Genomic DNA, 20,830 nt, shown 5'->3' on the forward strand with positions numbered 1-20,830 from the left:
TGCAAAAAAAGCAACCATCATTCTGGGATATATTAGCAGGAGTGTTGTAAGCAAGACATGAGAAGTAATTTTTCTGCTCTACTTCCTGCTGCTTAGGCCTCAGCTGGAGTATTGTGTCCAGTTTTGGGCGCCACATTTCAGGAAAGATGTGGACAAATTGGAGAAAGTCCAGAGAAGAGCAACAAAAATGATTTAAAGTCTAGAAAACATGACCTGTGAGGGAAGATTGAAAAAACTGGGTTTGTTTAGTCTGGAGAAGAGAAGACTGAGAGAGACATTATAACAGTTTTCAAGTACATAAAAGGTTTTTACAAGGAGGAGGGAGAAAAAGTGTTCTTCTTAACCTCTGAGGATAGGACAAGAAGCAATGGGCTTAAATTGCAGCAAGGGAGGTTTAAGTTGGACATTAGGAAAAACTTCTTAACTGTCAGGGTGGTTAAGCACTGGAATAAATTGCTGGGAAGTTTGTGGAATCTCCATCATTGGGGATTTTTAAGAGCAGGTTGGACAAACACCTGTCAGGAATGGTCTAGATAATACTTAGTCCTGCCATGAGTGCAGGGGACTGGACTAGATGACCTCTCGAGGTCCCTTCCAGTCCTATGATTCTATGCCTGTTCCAGAATCAAACTCTCCCATAGAACCTCTTTATGGGGAGACTTTCAAATTCAGAGTCTCTGCATCATTTACCCCAACTTGGCATCCTCAGTCCAGAAGTGAGTGAGCTGGAGTTGTTGGCTCCATGCGGTGTGGTCGCTGGTGCCTGTGGTTATCATTGGGAGTTCCATGTACATGCCTCCCCTGCCCACCAGGGCAAAGGTTCCCTCGCATGTGGGGAAACTGAGGTTCCTGGCTCGGCTCTGCTTGTTTCTTTAGTGTAGTGTGCTCACTGCATGGCCTCTTCTAACCTGGGTTCTGGATTCTCGGTCTGAGCTGTGTCCCTGGGATTTTGTCCCCTCCAGGAATACCTGGATCTTTCCATGCCGCTGGATCAGTATTCTCCCAGTTTCCCAGACACCCGCAGCTCCACCTGTTCCTCGGGGGAGGACTCAGTTTTTTCCCACGATCCTCTTCCAGACGAACCTTGTCTTCCCAAGTACCCGCATCAGCACGCCAACGGTGGACTTAAACGACGCTGAGGCTGGGACTTCCATGCAACAGACTGACAACTCTGTGTGTGTGCGTGTGTGTTTGCATGCGTCTCTGCTATCCAGGCTGCTGCCAGGAAGCTGTCTGTGCAGCTATCCATCACTTTTAGCTATTGCGTAAAGGATTTCAAAGACACATCTCCCATAACCAAATTCACCGATGTCTCATGCCAGCTTCACCAGCCACCTTAGCTGTGAACTGTCTGCATCTGAAAGGTTTGTTTTTTATTTCCTTTCCATGAAACCTGTGCTTGAATAGTTGCAGTGGACTAAAACTGAACCCCACTCTTTGGCCAGTGCCCAGATAGAGAACCAGCTGCAGGCTCCCTCTCCTGGAACCAGCCAATAATGTGCGTTCCTTTCTTTGCAAGGGATTGACAGACTGACAGTCCCAAGGAGGAGGACATGGAAACCTGGGCTATCCTTGTGTTCTTTTATACTTGCAAACCCACGCGATCCAAACTTCGACAGCTCAATAAGCTAATGCCAGCACTGAGTGCAACTCCACCAGCGGTGAAGAAGTGCAGGCTGGGAAATCTTAATGCGTCGGAAGCATCTCCGTCTTGGATGGTGCGGGAACCCTAGCTGGATGGTTATTGCAATGTGAGATGGTTTGAAGACTGGCCAATGGCTTATTAATTCCAATACTAATTTGCTTTACTGACCAAACACATGGTACAGACGCAGCATATACCCCGGCTCAGCACTGATAGTGGAGGAAGCAGCCAAATATACCAGTGCTAAAAACAAACAAAAAGAAATCTTGTGTACATAGCTACAAATATGTATAAATATGAATATATATTTACATGTCTTTTTAAAAAGGGTTGTTACCAGAGATATACCAGTTTGGTAGTAAGTTACTAGTGGCTGGTAGAGATCAGTTGCTATAAAAAAAAAAGTTCATATATTTTGCTACTTTTGCTGTTTTTATTTTTTTAAATTATGTTCTAAATCCTATTTCAGTTTAGGTCCCTCAATAAAAATCGCTGCTGCTTCAGTTTTATATGGGGTTGTATTAAACCGTACTAATGACAATGTTTGCTGCCTTTCGGGAATATGTTGTCATTGTATAAATGGCCTTTTCTCCCTTCTCACACCTCGACCCCCATGTAAATCCCTCTGTTGGCATCTGGTGCTGGGTTCTGGATCTGAGGGGCCCTTCTGGACTCGGGCACAGCTTGTGAAGCACTCGGATCACCATATTGGTGTGTGAGTGTGTGATAGTGACGTGCTGGAGAGCCACTGTGATCTGTATTTTAAACAGAGGGCTTAGGACACTGCCAGTGACAGAGCTGGGACTCTGCCCGTGTGGGGAGGGGCAAAGCGCCTTTCCCAGCAATAGCCATAGGCGTTTGTAGGAAGCGTGAATAACCCTTTGTCATATCTGAGTTGGTTCCCTGCTGTGTGCCTTGCATGGGCATCTGGAGAGAGCAGGGAATACTGAATCAGCATCCATGGTGTTTAGCCACCTCCGATCCTGCTTCGCAATGTACATTCCAGCCGCGCTCCAAGCCTGCTTCAGTCTTCCCATCCCTGTCTCTGAATCAGCTCCCCATTGCTCCTGCCATGCACTCTGGTCTAGAGTGTGGAGTGCAGGGGCCGGTGAGCCCCTGTCTCTCCTCCACCTGGCGAGGTGCTCTCCTTCCTCGAACGAACTCCTTGAGTGCCTTAAACGCACCTGGTACATCTGCACGGTGCGGATGAGGAGGTCTGCAGGGAGGAGCTCTGTAGATTCTTTCTTCCCAGTGGAAGGCCAAGGGAAGCTCCCTTCCAAAGTGGAATAAGAGGTGTCCTTGTTCTTGTTTCAGGGGAAGTTCCTTGTGGTGGCTCAGCAAGGACTGTTTGGCCAGTGGTTTTGTGTGTCTTTGAATGCTCTTTTTCCAGTGACACTTTCAGTTCTTAGAAACCTCAACCCTGCCTTGTATTAGAAGCCCCGGCTGTGGTTAGCATGGAGATAAACCTGGGCTGCTTAGCTTGGGCTGTGGAAGGGAACAGTGCATTTTTGTTGGGTTTTTTTTTTTTACACAAGGCCACATCCTTAACTGGCTTTTCCTTGTGCTAGACCTGCACTTCACTGAACTCCACGTTACCTGTGTTCAGCAAACTCTCCCTCTTAGCTGCGGCCATTGAAGGCCGAGTCCAGATTCCCCACCCTCTCGCCCCCTGGAGCAGTTCCTCCGGGGGAAAGGTGCCTTTGTGCTGTGGCAGACGCCCAGGAGCAGGAGCCCTTCCCTTCCACCCACAGGCATTTCAAACTCCAGAGCCAGGATGCTGTTACTTGAAAAGTTTATTTTGCCTTTGTATGGAGAAATATTATTGTTCTAAGCTCTTCTGTAATGAATCTGGAATTCTTGTAATTATTAAAGACTTTAACCAAGAGTTTTTGATACAGCCTTGCAGTTTATACCAACTCTGGTGGGAGGCGTCTCTCTGGGAGGCTTGTGCACCCTCTAATTCCTTGTGAACCGGGAGGTGGGGCAGGAGGAGGGGACGGGTACAGGCACAGCTACTGTTGGCATTGCACAAGTTGCAGAAGGTGAAAGGGCTGCTCCTTTGGATTTCAAGTACTCTTGAGTATATACGGCCATCTCCTTTACCTGGCTTTGGGATAAAGTAAATTGGGAGGGAATCTGTATGGCTGCTCTGAGCACTTCAGCCTGATATGGGGCCTTCCCAGCATTTCCTAATTCTCAGACAGCTAGGAGAGCATGGAGCAAAGACTTCAGGGTTCTGGAAGGTCCTAATGGACCTCTGGGGGAAGGTTTTGTGGCTAGGCCACAGGACACCTGCGTTCTGCTGCTGGCCTGCTGGGTGTCATAACAGCTCAGCCAAGGACTTGGTAGCTGTCGCCTCCTGCTTTGGAGTTGGCTGGGGATCAACAGGGAGGCAGCTCTGACCTGAGCCAACCGAAAACAGCATTCAGTCTTAAAGGAATGTGTGGTAAGCGGGTTAAAATTAGTATTGGGGGCAAGGAATGTATCCTCGTCTGTCTGTACAGCACCCAGCAGAGCCATGAGCCTGATTGGGCCTGTGGGCACTACTGAAGCATAAGAGATACCAACGGATTTCTACAGCACTTCTGCTCGGCTTAGGGCTCCGCTTGGCCTAGCAGCTGCCGGCTTGGCAGTGGCCCCTTGCTCTGCCATTGGAGTGCAGCTCGACTACAGTTTGAAAAGCACTGGATGGCGGCTGCTTGAGAACTATCAGCATCTGCCTGGTGACTCTGAGTGCTGCACAGAAAACCTTTGTCAGGAGATAGCTGGGTTACGCCTAGGCAGCAGGAGACATGGTGCGAACTGCTATGAGGTAAGCCACAAAGATACTCAAGCCCAGCCTGGGGCTGAGTTCAATTTAGGACCTCGTGCCAAAAGCTTGTGCCAAAAGCCCGTCTTGGTTTGTTCATGGACTATCTGCACAAACTTCTTGCTAACTTTTCCCCTTGCTGGAACATTGTGAATCCTCTAGCTTTGCTCTTTGTGGTGTGTTTTGAGTTTCAGCATGGTTTCTTTTCTGTGTCCCTGACTGGCTGAGCCTATGCTGTGGGATCATTGCCCAACTCTGCAGAAGGAAATTTTCCCTTGGGGCAAGGGTGGAAAGTTAACCTAACTTTGAACCAACTGGAGAAATCCAGGGCAGAGACAGGTGACCCTGGTTCTCCTAGCCTGCGTGCAAGTGACTGGTAGGCATTGGCTTAGGATGATTTCACCCTAGATCGTTCCCCAGGCCATTGGGAACAGTCTTGTGATTTTATACTTACATGTTATGTGCCAGTTTTAGGAGGGAAAATTCTAGTGTGGGGTCAAAAATTACCAGGTTTTTTTTGTGGGGAAACTTCTTGTTAAAAAATTGGTTTTTCAAAATTTCCCCAGAATTTTTTTTCACTGCTTCATTCATTGGAAAACCTCAACACGGTGGCCGTTATTTATCTTAGTCAGAAAAACACATTTAATCCAAAAAATATTTTGATGGAAAAACATTGCCTACCTGTGTCTAGAGAGTTCCCCTTGGGTTGGAGTTCTGTGGTACTGCAGAAAAAAGCTCTGTCTTCTCCTGTCATCTGCCCCGGGCTCTCACACAGTGTGAGACATGGTTATAGCCCCATTTTACAAGGAGATTAAATCAGTGCTCTTCTGGTGCACCAGAAAGGAGGCAGAGTCCCCCTGCTGTTCTGGTGAGCCTCACCCCTGCCATTGAGACCAGATCTGACCAGGTCGTGTGGGGACCTGCGTTGTTCACGCACATTTTCTAGCTTTAAAGCCCCTCTCCCACCCCACCATTGCAAAACAAAATCTCTGTCAATTGACAAACTTACACCAAACAGAACATGGGTCAGAACTCCTGGGTTCCATTTCTGGGTCTGTCAGGACACTTTATTCTCTCTGCCTCAGTTTACCCGTTGTAAAACAAGGCTAACACAGTGTCTCTCCACAGGAGCAGTGGGAGGCTTTGTCCATGTTTGCACTCCTCCCAAGCTTTTCATCCCAGGGCCTTCGAGCTCTGCACAAAGGATGAATTTTATTTCCTTTTGTTTTTCCTCCATCAGAGAGTTTGATGCTAGACTTGCTGCAGCAAATGGAGGAATTAGCTATGGGCTGTAACCAGATGTTTTGGCAACAACCATGTGTGCTGCCTTCCTCTTATGAAATAACTTCATCCTCAGGACAGCTGGGCTTGAGTTTAAATACTAAAATGTGACCAATTGAGCGTGGAATTTTAACTGCGTCCCTGCCGGAACCTCAGGCACAAGCCTCTGACTTACTGAGCTCTGTGCTCCTCTCCCCGGACTGAGCCACAGGTTGGGCTCCGAGCAGCGTTAGCTGGTCGCTCAAATCAGTTCCCTTCTACCTGCGTGGTTTTAGTATTGTGTGAACATTGGAAACAGAAAATAAACACACAGTGATGTTGGACGAAACCCCCTCAATCTCTGCTCTGTCATGTTCCTGCCCAAGCATAGCTGCATGAATGCCGGAATGTATTTGCCAATCTCCACCTTCCTCTTCAAGGCGTTCCTGACTTTTGCACAGAGAAGATGCGTGATCTGCTGTGACCTTCCTGCTCTGGGTTCCTCGAGACCAGGAAATCGGCCTGGCCACTGGACCATTCTTCCTCGCCTAGGAATAAGGAGTCGCGTGTTGGGAGGACAAACTCCATTAATGGCTCTGAGTGTTCAGGTCCACAAGGTAAACCATGGCTTGGCAGTCACATTCAGGAGCAATGAGTCTTTTGTATTGTTCTGGGTAAATCCTGGCTGGGTTGAAGGATCTCACCTGCTCTCCACCTCTAGCTCTTTCCCCTTTACGCCTGCCCCAATGACCCCATTGTCTCCCACCTCCAAACCTCCCTCCTGGTGGGACTGCCCCTGTGAGCGAGTTGACATCGAAGCTGATGCGCCAAGTTGGAAGAGAAGCCAAATGAGTCAAGTGAAGGTCAGCGGTAGAGGCAAAGATAGGAGAAGGTGACCAGAGGACAAAAAGGAAAGGGCAGCATGGTAGGGAAAGAGATTCTGGAGTGAAGGGATGACAGCAGAGAAGAGTTAACTCCTAGGCAATGCAGTTAGTATATTTGGGTTCCCCTGGTAGCTCCCCAGGAAGTGTCCATGTCATCTGTGCATAGCACAGAGAGGGACTGATTGAATGAATCTGTAGCATGTCCCAAAGGGAGCTCTCCTCTGCCAGGCATCCTGCTTGGAGAGGCTGCTGTGTCCTGGCAGCTGGAGACAAACCTCACTTTTCCTGAATATTCCTCTCTAGACAAGTTTTCTGCCAGGAGCAGAGGAGCATTTTCTGGCTTTGCCAGGCAGACTGGGAAGGATGGAGGCTGGCACCAGGCTGGCACTACCGGGGCACCACACGCCATGTGATGAACGAGGGACCCAGTAACTTGCCCTTTGAGGGTAAGCATGTGGAGTTACTCCAGAGAATCCTGCAGTCCTGGATCCCCTTGATAGTCCTCACCCTCTGCAATTTTGTCCCAGGCAGGGGTAAGCTCTTTCTCCCCCAGCTGGTTAGAAAAACGTTTGGCTAGGTCAGCCCTGGGAAATGGTTACCGCATTGCTGCTGTGTGTTCACTGGCTTGTCTGCTGGGGCTGCAGATTGTGGTAAGTGTGACACAACCTCCGTGGCTGGGGGATAGAAAGACACCGTCACTCTGCTGACTTCTCCGGGAGCAGAGGGCACGTTTGCAAGTTTGGCGGTACCTGGGTAAGCTGTGGAAATCCGCAATGGCCTTCCTCCATGCTGAGGCTATCATTTGAATGGGGATTGAGTTCAGGGCTCCCTGCCACCCTGCTCTCATAGCCAGCTCTCCTGAAGCCACTGGGACTGCAGGGAAGAATTAGGGCTAGTTTTTGTACACAGGCTGCAAAGTTGCTGGCAGACACCCCAAATCCAGCCTAGATTCCAGCTCGAGGGGGCCCAAACCTCTCCTGTGATGCTCACTTAAATTCCATCTGCTTCGATTCTATTCTTGAGATTTCCCTGCCTCTTGCTTTGCCTTCTCCTGCAAGGATGAATATGGTGCCAGCCCTGATTCGCTCAGCGTTACCACAGCCTGTTTGGATTTAAAGTTGACCCCACTGCCTTGAGAAATTGTTCAAAGCCTGAGAAATGCATTTCAGCTGTTGAGAGTCTTGAGGTGATAAAAACCTAGAAAATGGTCTTAAAATGGGGCCTGGGCTTCCAAAGCACTGGGCCCTGCAGGGCCTGAGTGCCTGCCATTCACATCTGGCCACTTATGGAACTGGTGTCGTCAGGTTCAGGGCAGCATTGCTGAGTCATGAGTCACTCGCTGCATCAGCTGGGACCAGGCTGGTGATCCTGCTGAGCTGGAAAATTCAGAATGCTTTCTGCAGCTGAAAAGCTGAGCTCCACCCTCCCCTGGCTTCAGCTTTGAAAGGTTGAAATGCGATAAGGTGCTTGCACACAGAGCCCAGGACAAGGAGCTGCTGGGGTGGATGGAAAGAATAAGACAGCTTGGCTCAGAAGGGCGATGCTTTTTGGGGCAAGGGGTGCTGCTGTGCTGCCCTGATGTCCCCAGTGTGGGCATGGGCTGAGAGCTGGTGAAAGGTGTCAGCCTGACAGAGACTGCAGTCCTGGCGTTCTGGGTGGTTGGAACTGGGCTCGGCAGAGGTTGGGCTCCCTACGCTTCCCCACTTGGTCTTCACCATAAGCTCCTTTGAGGGTGACCATCACTCAGATACTTGTCCATAAATCACTGAGCAAACCATTGGTGCTGTACAAATAGCAAGGTGTCTCCATCTCACCGAGCAGGATACAGGGATGGAGGAGGGCGCAAAGCGTCTTTATTTAGCAACATTTGTCTCAAATTGTGATGTGACTCAGTTTAATGTTTAAAATGGCTGGCCGGGGCTGTGGAATTCAGCTCTGATTCCTAAGGAACCCCCAGCAAATAGGAACTGAAGGAGGCTCCGCTGTCCTGGCCCAACCGGCTGCCTTGGAGATTTCAAGACCCTCTCCTTCAAATGAATGACCCACGAAAGCCAAACCCACGGCATCCTGCTGTGGATGGAGAAAAGAGCCCGTTTCATGGCTAATCCTGTCCCTTCAGCAGCACATGCCCAGTGTGGAGCTGCAAAAGGAGGTTTTGGCAGTTGTATTCATTCCCCCCTGGTGAGCATGTCACAGTCCCTCTGGCCCAGCTGATCACAGACCATAGAAGTTGTTTGTTACAGGACACAGTTATAGAGACGTGGCTCTTTTGCTCCCGTGGTAGCACCTCATGCATTTAGTGCTGGAGGGCCCTGGTTCAATCCCTGGTGTGTTGGCCAGACTGTCACATGTCAGGCCCCTGGAAGAGACTGGCTGAACTGGCTGAGTTGGCTGCCTGCCTTCAAACGTGGAGTCCAGCCATGGCTCTAGACTGAGAAACGCTGCCCGAGTGGTAGGCTGTGCGTCATCGAACGGCAGTGTGCTCCTGCAGTGCAGGTGTGTGCTGCCAGCTAAGCAAACCTAGGGACCTGTGTGTTGAAAAGGAATCCTGCTGGTGCTCTGACTCCGGTACTGCTCCGTGCGGAGGGTTTCATCTTCTGCTTGTCAGCTTGGGTCTTCAGTTCTGGTGCAGGAGGTGTGTTAGCCCCTTTATCAGGTGCCCGACCCAATGGGCACGTGAGCAGCTCTCATTGAACTTTTCCTGGCCTGCCGGTGGCTCCAGGCTGTCTCTCTTGCCCCCTTTTCCAACCCGTTCTGTTTCCTTTGTGATTCGCTAGCCCTTTTCAAAGCATCTGTTTGTTGCTATTTCCTTGTGTAAATTAAATTGATCAGCTCCATCCCCCCCTTCCCCCGCCCACCTTAAATTAGTTAAAGCTTTTAATCAAGTGATTTATATCTGGCTCACAGTGCTAGATTACACTGTACAGCTCTTAGAGCTGCAGGGGGACGGGAACGGCAGAGCGGGGATGTGCATAAATCATTGTTCTCCATCGGAGCCGCTTGGCAGGGCGATTTGGAGATGTAAGTCATGTTTACATCATCAGAACCTGCTGCTATCACCATCACCAGATCATTCATCAGAGGTTACCAAGAGGGCAATTAAATATGTTAATAGAGGACTGACTTCAGCCGTGCCACTTGCTTAGGCTAAAAGCTCAGCAGGGGGAATAACCACCTGATTTGCAGGCACTGAATAGGTTCTTTGATCCCTGCCCCATCAATCTGAGAGGGCTGGCTATTTCTCCAGGCTGGAAAACAGTGTTTTCACTATTAACTCAGCTTTAACAAACACACATGGAAAGGGAGAGTGGCGCTGATCTCTCCTTTTGTCTGGCAGGCCCTTGGTACCTGAGGTTTGGTTTTTAAGGCTGTGGCTTCTCAGGGTTCGTCTACACTTGGAGCTGGAGCCCGTGCTGGAGCGGCAGGAGACACACCCAGGCTAGCTTTGTCGGAGCGTGTGCTGAAAGCAGCATGTGCTGCAGCTCTGCGACCTGGGCTAGCCACCTGGACACTATCCCGTCCAGGACGCTTGGCACATACTGGCTGGCTCGCCGCTCCGGCTATTCACGCTGCCATGGCTACATTCTATCTTTCAGAGTAACAGCCGTGTTAGTCTGTATTCGCAAAAAGAAAAGGAGGACTTGTGGCACCTTAGAGACTAACCAATTTATTTGAGCATGAGCTTTCGTGAGCTACAGCTCACTTCATCGGATGCATAGTGTGGAAACTGCTCGGGCAGATCTAGTGCAGGTATGTCTCCTCCAGCTGGAATTCACCCTCCAGCTCCAAAAGCAAATGTACCCTGAGAATAGAGATTTTAAGGCCAGAGGGAGAACATGACAACTAGTATGACCTCCTTCTGCGCGCAGGCCAGAGAACTTGACCCTGTGATTTCTGCATCTAGCCCATATATGGTGGTTGAGCTAGAGAGGGATTTGTTGAAAGACATCCACTCTCGATTGAAAGACTACAAATGATGGAGAATCTACTGCACTCTGTTGGTAGATTGTCGCAGTGGCTCATTACCCTCACTGTTAAAAATCCCTTGTCCGCGCTGCGTTGTGAATAAGAAGAGATGTGTGAAGAGTGGGGGGACATGGATGCAACCAACTCAGTGCAATTTTTACATGCGTTCTACGTTTGCAATATCCACTTTCCCTAGCTGCCCCTTGACCAACCCATTGCTCGCTGGCTAGTTGCTTGTAGACCGCGGCACAGGTGGGGTGTGAGGAAGCAGAACTCAGGTGCCTTGTGCCTGTTGTCATGAAGTCCCAGGTCTCCGGAGGCTAACAGTGGAAATGGGGTCTCCCCTGCAGATAATTCTCCAGGGGCAGGAGAGCCCACCTGTGGCTCGCTTTTACCTGCCCTGCTGTTATCACGGAGGGGCCGATGAGCTGTTCCATTAGAAAGGCTTTGCCCTTGGGCAGGGCCCTTCACCCCGGGGTTTCCACTCACTTTAAGGCCATGCAGCCTGGTGACACCCCTACGGGGCGTGTACGAACTCTTCCAGCCACGGCAGCGAGGGCAAAGCTGAAGCACAGGCTGTTCAAGTGACCGGCCCTAGAGCCGGGGTGGAATCGGGGCCAGAGCCGGACATGGAATATGAGCGCCCTGAGTCCCAGTTCTCTGCTCTTCCCCCCAGCCCACCGTCCTTGGGAGGGCTGCAGCCCACTCCCAGCACGGTTCCTTGCTGCCTGCGCCCTGCTTGCAGGGCTTCTGCTGCTGCCTGCCTGCCCCGGTTCATCTAGCACAGCAGCGGCCGGGCTTCAGCTCCATTTTCCCTTCCGAAAGTGGAGGAGGGGGAGGCAGCCCTGCCCCCAGCTGATCGGCCAGTCACTGAAGATCAATGGGCAGCACTTCCACATCCCGTCGCCCCATCCCTGACCCTGCCTCCGGGTGCCACTGGTAAGACGCTTCCTGAGTGGGAAGCTGGGCCCAGCCTGCGTCCCGCCTGCTTTGCCCACAGCTCACGGCAAACAGCCGGTTCCCTGGGCTCAGCGGGGCTGGACACGGGCAGGGGAGCTGCGTGCGAATTTCCTTGTGCTTTGCTGGCGTGGACCCGAGCACGCTGGGACATGGCGGCTCCCCCGCGCTGAGAGAGAGCAGCCTCAGCACTCGGTGTTCGTGACATGGTGCAGGGGAAGGGACGAGGCGTGAGCGAGCCGCAGCGACCTGAGCCAGGGGACGGGAGCAGCAGGAGCCCTCCCTGCGCCCCACATTTGGGCTGGTTTATTCAGTGACAAGCTTTTATCCTAGCTGAGCCCTCCCACCTGCCTACTTCCCTGGCGGGCTAGGGCCTGGGAGCTGAGGCCGAGGTGACTTGTCCAAGGTCACCCAGAGAGCTGAGCCCAGATCTCGGGCAGCTCGGCCTGACCCTCCAGGCCATCCTGCCCCTCTGTGGCAAAGGGTCCCTGTTCTAGATCCCAGCAGCTCCGGCAGCACCACGGAGTCCCTGTTGGAGTGAGGGGATGAGGCCCCTCAGGAGTGCAGCTCCCTGCTCCAGAGAACGGTGTAACTCGCCTAGGGGAAACACTGAGCCTCCTGCAGTTGAACGTGGGACCAGAGTCTTCTCAGGGAGCCAGTGTCCCAGCGCCGCTTGTGTTTACACAGACTTTAAACGTGTGTCAGTGTAGGCCCAGGCTGTGCGGAATGGAGCCTGGTTTTGTATGCAGCAACCTTACCTCCATGGCCTCTGTTTTTCTCCAAGCCCGGGGCCTGGGAGCTCTCGGCACCCTGGACACCATCCTCGAGCACACACAGTACCTTCTCCACAGGATGGCTTCTCTTGGCCTTCACCTTGCCCCTCTGAGCCCCTCCGTGACAGCTCTGCCTTTGGGCCCACAGTGGCCATGAGCCCTGCACTGCGATGGTGTGTGGCAAATATTGCAGTCACACTGGACCCAGGCAGTCTCTGGCTGGGTCACTTAGCTCTGGATTGGCCTGGAAGAGCAGAGAATTAGGAGAGCCCCTTGACCATCCCCTTCCCAGTGCCAGGCGATGGGCAAGGAGGGAGGTGTGGAATTAACCTTTTGTGTGTTACACTTTCTTGCCAGCAGGACTTACCTCCTGGGGCCCTTTGGAGGTGACCATTGGTCAGAGCTCAGAGCCCTGCCACGCTCAGTGAGTCATCTCCCTGGCACCGCCGGCCGTGTTCAGAGCCTCAGACGCTACAGGTCAGGAATGCACCACTTAATGGCTGCAGACAGCCCTTCCAAAACCTCCCGGCAGGCCTCAGTGCCCCCTTCCACTCAGTGGCAGCCTCCGTTCTGAGCAATGGGCTCTCCCTGCTGACGTGCTGGGCTCTGGGACAGAGGATGGAGTCAGCAGTAACTGGAACTCAGCTGGAAGGACCCAATTGTGCCCCAGCTAAGCCATGGCCCCAGACCAGGACAGTCCCTACAGTTTGTTCCCCAGGGCTTTGTCCTGTCTAGTTTTAAATGTCTCTGGCACGGGGGTGCAGAACCCCAGTGAGCCAGCTGCCTGGGGTGCATGCTCCGGCATCTCTTAGCAGGGCGAGAACTTACAATGAATGCCCATGGACGGGCTGGTGGCAGGTCTCCACCCCATGGCTGACAATGCCCTCACTTTGGTACTGGGATATTTAACCCCTGCCTCTTCCTGAGTTTTAGGTGAGGTAGCTGCAGCCCATCCCTCTCCCCTCAGCATTGTTAACTGGAAGCCAGTGTGGCTGACCTGCCTTTTTCATTGCAATTGAGTTTAGGAGTCTGACTGGTCATACGTAATTGCCTTGAAAAATGACTGCAGCAAAAGATCCCAGTGAATTGGGGTAGCTGTCTGGGTGGATTATCCGAGCGGATGGCAGGACGTGCTTTTCACTGGGGGGAGAGGGGTTACTCTGCCCAGGACTGTACGTTCTGGTTTCTTTCTTTCAATCTCACAGATTTTCTCTCTCTCCTTTTAAAGCCCTCTGTCCGCACTGGGCCCAGACAATCTCTTGGCCCTGGCCCAGGGTCTTGCTGGTTTAGTCAGCTCTGAATTGCACATTGTCTCGCTGCCAATTATGTTAGGAAACTTTGCTTGTAATTTTACCTTGACACTCAGGATCCAGAATCTAATTCTAGAAGAACAATTTAACTGGCGAGACAGGAGCAAAGCCCGGGCTATTCATTCCTTGGGCCTTTCCATCCCTGTGCGCCCCCTCGGCCCACTAGAAAGCTGAAGTCTTGTTGCTCTGCCGATTGTGTGATGCTGTTAAAGCCAGATAAGTCACTTAAGCTTCCCATCCCAGCCATCTGAGCTAGGGCAGCCTAAGTAGATCAGAGGGAGAAAGCTGGGCCCAGAAGGCAATCCATCTCCGTTGCAGTCCAGTTTGTTTAGTTTACTCTCGGGTTTGCAGTAACCCAAACAAATATAGAGCTTGCTCCTAGCAGCTGTTCAAGTAGCAGAGCAGGGAGGTAGGGGGAATGACCTGCTGATGTGGGAGCATGTAATTCAGCAGAAATTGTTTGATAATTGTAACCTCCCAAAGTCCCTGTACTGGCACTCCCGATTTAGGCCAGGTCTGCGCATGCGGTTCTCATAAAAGCTGCTGCTTGGCTTAGTAACCAAGAGGGGACAGCCCCGGTACTAATGAGAGGGGCAGGGGTAGCCACCAAACACAGCCTCCCAGTCCCTCCGCACCCGAGCACACACAGGGACAAGTGCACGGGTCTGGCATTCCATGTGCCCCCAAGGCGCCCGCCACTGGCAGTGCGGGATGGGCCTGGTCCTGCTGGGCTGGGCACAGAGTGTTCTTTGTGTCTTTCAGCCCCTTCCAGCCGGTGTTTGTGACACCCTGCATTGATCCAGCCTGAGGGAAATGACATTGCGCTCACATGTGCCTTTCTCCCCAGCTGACTGAGCCCTGCGGGCATGGCTACAAACAAGCCACCGCCTGACAATCAAAGACTGCTGCGCTTGTCCATGGCTTATTCCAGCATGGAGGACCCCTTCAAAACAGCCTGTGTTTGCTTCTACATGGCCAAACACTTTGCTCAGTCTGTGAGGGGATGTGCCAACCTCCCTGTGTCCCCTGCCCATCCCTGTAGCCATACACAGCAACTGCAGGTCAGGGGAATCTCCTGCATGCTGCAGAGGCCCGGCATGTTAATACAAGGTCAGTGTGGGGTTGCTTCCCACACACCAGGCTGAAGGGGGTGAAACCAAGTAAACTGGCAGCCATGTTTGACTAGGAGAATCTGCCTCCAGTGTCCAGGGATTGCAGTAAGTGTGGGATGGGAAGGCGCATCCCATGTCTGAGGGGACACCTCAGACGCAGCTTGGGCCAGGACAGCTCTCCCATCGGGGCGCTGCTGCGTGCTAAGTGGTAATGGTCAGTAAATGCCCCATGTGTGCAGATACTCATCTGCTGCACCACACTAAAGGGCCTAAGAATTCTCTGGGGGTTCTAAGGGATGAGCTGCCGCGTGGCCAGCAGGGGAGTTGTGACCACAACTCGTGTGTGTGTTTTTCTAAGTCAGTGAACCATGTGCGAGGCTCTGCAGGCTCTCTCCTCTGCCTGCAGAGCCCCCATGACAACCCCCAGCCTTGGGTCATCACCTCTGCCTCGCAGCCGCCCTGGTGACGCCGTGGAAAATGCTCCAGGGCCCCTGCACTCAGGTCCGGAGCGGGATCACAGAGGCTGAGCCAGGGCAGCGTTCCAGCCATAAATTACTTCCTCAGAGGAAATCATTTTGCCACTGGAGAGCCAGAGGGCTGCTGATACAGATAATGCAGGAAGCTGGGCAGGAGTGAGGCTGTGGCTCCAGCCCAGTGCTAATGGATGGCAGTCAGCCACAGGAGCTGAGAGCTGCCTGCCCTGGGCCCACACGCCTCCAAGGTGAAACTGACCACAGGCTGGTGCATAATGAAAGGGGAGATCTTAGATTCCTGCTTAGAGGTGAAAGCCCCTTCATCGTGCACTTCGCCTTCTGCAACGGGCTTTGCTACAGGTTATAACATGGGCAAAGAGTGCACTGGGTGTGTCTGTGTACAATGCACGTTAGCGTGTCAATGTCTGTGTGTGTGGGTGCAATGCACGTGTGCCCCTGGATGTACGCGTCCCTGTGCATGCTGGTCTTTGTCTCAGCACGTGCACAGCGAAGGGCAACGTGACTTTTTGGAGCCGTGGTGCTGCGTATGTGACAGCAGTGCCGGTGGATCCAGCCCAGCTGCTGCAAGAACCCTGGCCTGGGGGACCAGGCTGTGGGCTCCCTGATTCTCCACCACATGCAAAGAACAATCAAGCCCTTTTGAAGCAGGAGCTTGGCAGCGCAGGGGCTCTGAGTGTTCTTCAGCAGGCTCTCCCGCTGTACATCACTCAGATTGACAGCTCAAGCGCCGGACTCCATCAAATGCAAACTGTCAGCTCAATTTCATCCAGACAAAACATCAGCTATGAAACATGACAGCTGCAGGTAATTCCAGCTCCTGCCAAAGCCCAGCTGCTTCCCACGCAGATCAGAACGGAGCCTGACCCTCCCCTGGGTACTCCGCAGTTGGGCTGCCCCATCACACCCGCTGGCATGAAGCTTGCACAGGTGAGAACATATCACACAAAAGCTAATCGAGCCCTGGAAAACTAAATGATGTCAAGCAGGCCCATGCTGCACACACGGGGGTCTGAGTCCAAGTGCGGACTTTGCTCTCTGGGATGGGAGAGGGGACTTCAGTCTCCGTGGTCCATGCAGTCCTTAGCCTCTGTGCTCAGGCTGCCAACCACCTGGCAATGGGAGTCCACGTCCCAAAAGTGACCGTCCATTAGGAAGTGGAGTGAGACACCCAGTGCACGTCACCCAGGCCAGCAAGCAGGGTGGGATGGTACTTGCCTGGTCTGCAGGCCCTAGCCTCCTGCTCAAGCCCCCAAGTTATCAGAGGCTTTGCAATGGATGCAGAGCTTGCAACGGGTGGAGTTTATTGTCCCAGGCAGGGGCCCCTGTGTGATGTTGCCCAAGACCCCAAACTCTGGCACTAGCCAGTCCTCAGCAATGCTATTTTAACAAACCGTCCTGCCCCTTGGGGAAGTGCCCCTGTACCACACGCCTTAGGACCTCAGTCTGAATTGCAGCTGTGGACCAATCACAGCCCAAGGCTCCTGGCACTGCCGTGGGAGAGAATCAACAGAAAATGCCAAGGACTGAAAGCTTTAGGAAATGCTTTGCACCACCTCAGAAGCTAAGAGCGTTGAGGAGCAGCTGGTTGGCAGGGGTGCGCTTAGGAGCCCCAGCGTGCATTTAAGCTCCGGCCACAGTTCTAACTAGTGGCAGACACTCTGCATACCATGTGCAATTGCTGCTCCACGCCCAGGAACCCCAGGTTCTTCTGCAGTGCGCTCGATACAAAAGCTGCCCCAGGAGCTCCGCTAACAATGTCTTAAAGATACTTGAATAACTGATCACAATCCAATTAGGGTTGGTGTTTCTAATGCCCACTGGGTGCTCTGCTCCCACAAAGCTGTGCTCTTAAAGCATTTTAATTAGCCAGTCATTAGCTGGTCACATGATAAATGAGGGTGATTGTGGATGCCGTGTGCCCTGGCCTAGGGTGGTGCCACGTACCTTTGAACAGTGGCCTGTGCCAGCTGAGTCAATTGAGAGACGCTGGTTTACATCAGCTGGGGAGAGAATTGCAGTACTCCTGACACTTCCCAGCCCCCTGTCACCAGAGGATCTCGGGGCACTTTCCAGACGTGCAGCAGTGTCATTTCCCCACGTCGCAGGTGGGGGACGCGGGCAGATGGAGGCTAAGGCATCACTCCACCGGGTTACACAGAAGGTCCGGGGCTGACTGAGCCCCTGACTCGCGGGCCTGTGCTCTGACCGTTAGGTGAGGCTGTCTCCCACACCTGCCGCTGCCTCTCTTGTCAGGTTCCCCCCCCCCACATTATCTCTTGCAAATCCATAGGGGTGCCCCCTCCCATTGTGCCCCTGGTTTAGCTGCTCCCCAGCTCCCAAGAACAGCATAATGCCAGAGCCTGTGTGGGGAGGGCGCATGGGGGGGGGTGCTCTATTTGACTCTGCCGGCTGTGGGTCTCGGCTGCCAAGTGGGGCCTAGACGCACGCACAGAGCCTCCCAACTCTCGCTCTATGGCAGGAAGGGAGGGTCGTGCTGCAGGAACTCACAGCCACTCCCTGGGATCCTCCTGGCAAGGCAGGATTTCCCCAGCTGGCCACAGGGAGCACCGGGGCTCCTAGAGCCTTGAGGCTCCAGAAGCGCTGCCTGGCAGAGGCAGAAGAGCCTGTGGCTTAACACTGGAGTTTGTTAGCAGGGGCTGGGGGCAGGCCCAGGCTGTGCTCGGGCTCATGAGTGATGGCAGCTGTGTCCAAGGGCCAGGTGCAAAGAGGCGTGAGCTGGACAAGACCCAAGGAGGGGACAGTCACCGTGGGCCATGTGCTCCTAGCTTGCACTGAAGTAGGCGACCCTAGCAGACTGCATCATCTGGGGCTGCGGCCCCCTGCAGCGAGAGGCAAAGCTGCCTCTCCCCCAGCCTGGCAGCTTTGCGAGGGGCATTACTTGGACTTGCCAGCCCTCCTGGCCTCACGTGTTAACGCTGCCTCTGGTTTTTCGGTCTGCTGTGTGGCAAGGAAACTCGTGCACCAGGGCAGATGAATGGAGAGGCAGGAAGAAGGAGCCCCCATTAGTCAGGTGCTATTAATGCAGACTGGAGGGGAGCCCAGGATGGTCTCGGACATAGGGCACTGGCCTTGGAACTGGGGGACGATTCGATTCCCAGTTTGCCACTCATCTGCTGTCTGACCTAGGGCAAGTCATTTCCCCTCACAGTACTTGGTCCCCTCCCACCCTGGTCTCCTTAGACTCTTCGGGTTAGGGCAGTTCTCTCCATGTATGTTCTCACTTACCCGGTGAGGCAGGAGGGCGAGCCCCGAGGGGCTCTTGCTTCTGGCTCCAAGTGGGCATGACCTTCTCTGGGGACAGTGTCTGGTGGGCATTGGACTAGGGCAGTACACCTGTCAAACCGTAATGCAGGTGTCCTGAGGCAAGCTCAGGGAGGACAGAAACCTCCCGTGGTCTGTGGAGCAGAAGGGTAAAAGCTCGCTTGATCTTGATTTTCAGTATGGATATAAGGAATGAATACAGCGGCTAGCGCAATGGGCCCTGGTCTTGGCTGGGGTCTCTATAGTAAGGCAAATGAGTCACCATGGGGGTGGCTAAACCCTTCATGGGAATACATTGGCCAGTGCTCTAGGGACAATGGTTTTGATGATTTAGTTGGGGATTGGTCCTGCTTTGAGCAGGGGGTTGGACTAGATGACCTCCTGAGGTCTCTTCCAACCCTGATATTCGATGATTCAATGATTCGAGTGTTCTTTTTCTGTCCCCTCTCTCTGGTCTGTCCCTGCAGAACAACAAGCTACCACTCCCTGGGCTGGGTGGTGAGTATTGCTGTGAAACCATGGGCTGGTAGCACAAAAGGACTTAGGTGGTTTTTTTTCTTGGTTGCAGTTTCCTCAGGCTCAGACAGGCTGGAGACAACAAATCGCCTTGTTCCAGGGATCCCGAGGACTCAGGACTCATCACCCAGGTTTTATTTTATTGGCAAACAATCACACTACTCGTGAGTTAATGGGGCTCAAGTGTAGGGGGTAGATAGAGGGTTGTACCACAAATCCAAAGAATATGAATGTTTGTGACTTAATATTCATAATGAACTGTATACTGATGCCTGCGTCTTCCATTCTGTTGTGTCACACACTCTGCGATTGGGAAGGTTCTTTACAGAACCAGTCCCTCTACGTATCGTACTTTGTTCACATGCTGTTTGTGTAGAACAAATATCGTTACTTTCTTCCCTCTCTGCTTGTTGTCTCTCACCAGTTCTTTTGTCGTCACTCCTGCTGCACTTGAGTGAGTTTTACAGCTTATCTTCTCCCTTGTCCTTAGTAACTGAGGCCTACTTTACGCTGTGTTCCTGCACAAAGGGCTGGGAGACTAGCATGCGGTAGATAAAGTGCTTTCTCGATGTCCCCATGACAGGCGCAGATCAGCTTTGGAGAAAACAGCGTGCTCCCTTGTCACCGCCAACACACATGCATGGTGCCGGATGGGGCGATCGGGGGACAGAGGCCTTTCCCTTTGGCTTCTGTTGCCTTTTCTGGTGGGTAACAAAGGTGATTGCTGCTGGTATCGACCAGCTTGAGACTGGGTAAGTCCCAGTTACGAACCCCTAGCAGCAGCCATCAAAACTCCTTGGGAAGATTGAAAAGGAGTTAACTAAGGCTAGTCTTTATGCCGGCCTGTAGCTAGAAATGTCTGTCTGTCAGAGCTCTTGGGAAGGGCCAGGCTGCTGTTAGAAGCCAGCCCAGTGCCTGAATCCTTCATTCAGGGGGTAGATGGGGCACCTGGACCTAAAGCTCAGGAGCAAACATTTACAGCCACGTTTCCAAAAGAGCTCGGGGTCAGTCTCTGCAGAATTCAGCACTTGGAATTATCATAGAATCATAGAATCATAGAATATCAGGGTTGGAAGGGACCCCAGAAGGTCATCTTGTCCAACCCCCTGCTCAAAGCAGGACCAATTCCCAGTTAAATCATCCCAGCCAGGGCTTTGTCAAGCCTGACCTTAAAAACCTCTAAGGAAGGAGATTCTACCACCTCCCTAGGTAACGCATTCCAGTGTTTCACCACCCTCTTAGTGAAAAAGTTTTTCCTAATATCCAATCTAAACCTCCCCCACTGCAACTTGAGACCATTACTCCTCGTTCTGTCATCTGCTACCATTGAGAACAGTCTAGAGCCATCCTCTTTGGAACCCCCTTTCAGGTAGTTGAAAGCAGCTATCAAATCCCCCCTCATTCTTCTCTTCTGCAGGCTAAACAATCCCAGCTCCCTCAGCCTCTCCTCATAACTCATGTGTTCCAGTCCCCTAATCATTTTTGTTGCCCTTCGCTGGACTCTCTCCAATTTATCCACATCCTTCTTGAAGTGTGGGGCCCAAAACTGGACACAGTACTCCAGATGAGGCCTCACCAATGTCGAATAGAGGGGAACGATCACGTCCCTCGATCTGCTCGCTATGCCCCTACTTATACATCCCAAAATGCCATTGGCCTTCTTGGCAACAAGGGCACACTGCTGGCTCATATCCAGCTTCTCGTCCACTGTCACCCCTAGGTCCTTTTCCGCAGAACTGCTGCCTAGCCATTCGGTCCCTAGTCTGTAGCTAGTGCTAGAATTAGTGTGGAATTGGGGCCACCAGGTCTTCACAAGTGTGCG

General features: G+C 52.5%; 1 protein-coding gene across 10 annotated transcripts in view; it reads left to right on the forward strand.

The window, feature by feature from the left end:
- Positions 1-19,277, forward strand: part of FGFR1 (fibroblast growth factor receptor 1) — an 86,183-nt gene extending 66,906 nt beyond the window's left edge. For 4 of the 10 annotated variants that reach the window (XM_073325275.1, XM_073325277.1, XM_073325283.1 and 1 more), the window contains 2 exons: positions 6,155-6,331; positions 19,061-19,277. In XM_073325275.1, coding sequence (XP_073181376.1) covers positions 6,155-6,331; positions 19,061-19,204 — 321 coding nt within the window. In that variant the 3' untranslated portion in view covers positions 19,205-19,277. Of the gene's footprint in view, positions 1-962; positions 3,531-6,154; positions 6,332-6,901; positions 7,032-19,060 lie in introns of those variants that run through there. The other 6 variants (XM_073325279.1, XM_073325281.1, XM_073325284.1 and 3 more) reach the window with 4 other exon arrangements.
- The last annotated feature ends 1,553 nt before the right edge of the window (positions 19,278-20,830 follow it).

This window comes from Lepidochelys kempii, chromosome 26, assembly GCF_965140265.1.
Source record: "Lepidochelys kempii isolate rLepKem1 chromosome 26, rLepKem1.hap2, whole genome shotgun sequence".
NCBI classification, from domain to species: Eukaryota; Metazoa; Chordata; order Testudines; family Cheloniidae; genus Lepidochelys; species Lepidochelys kempii.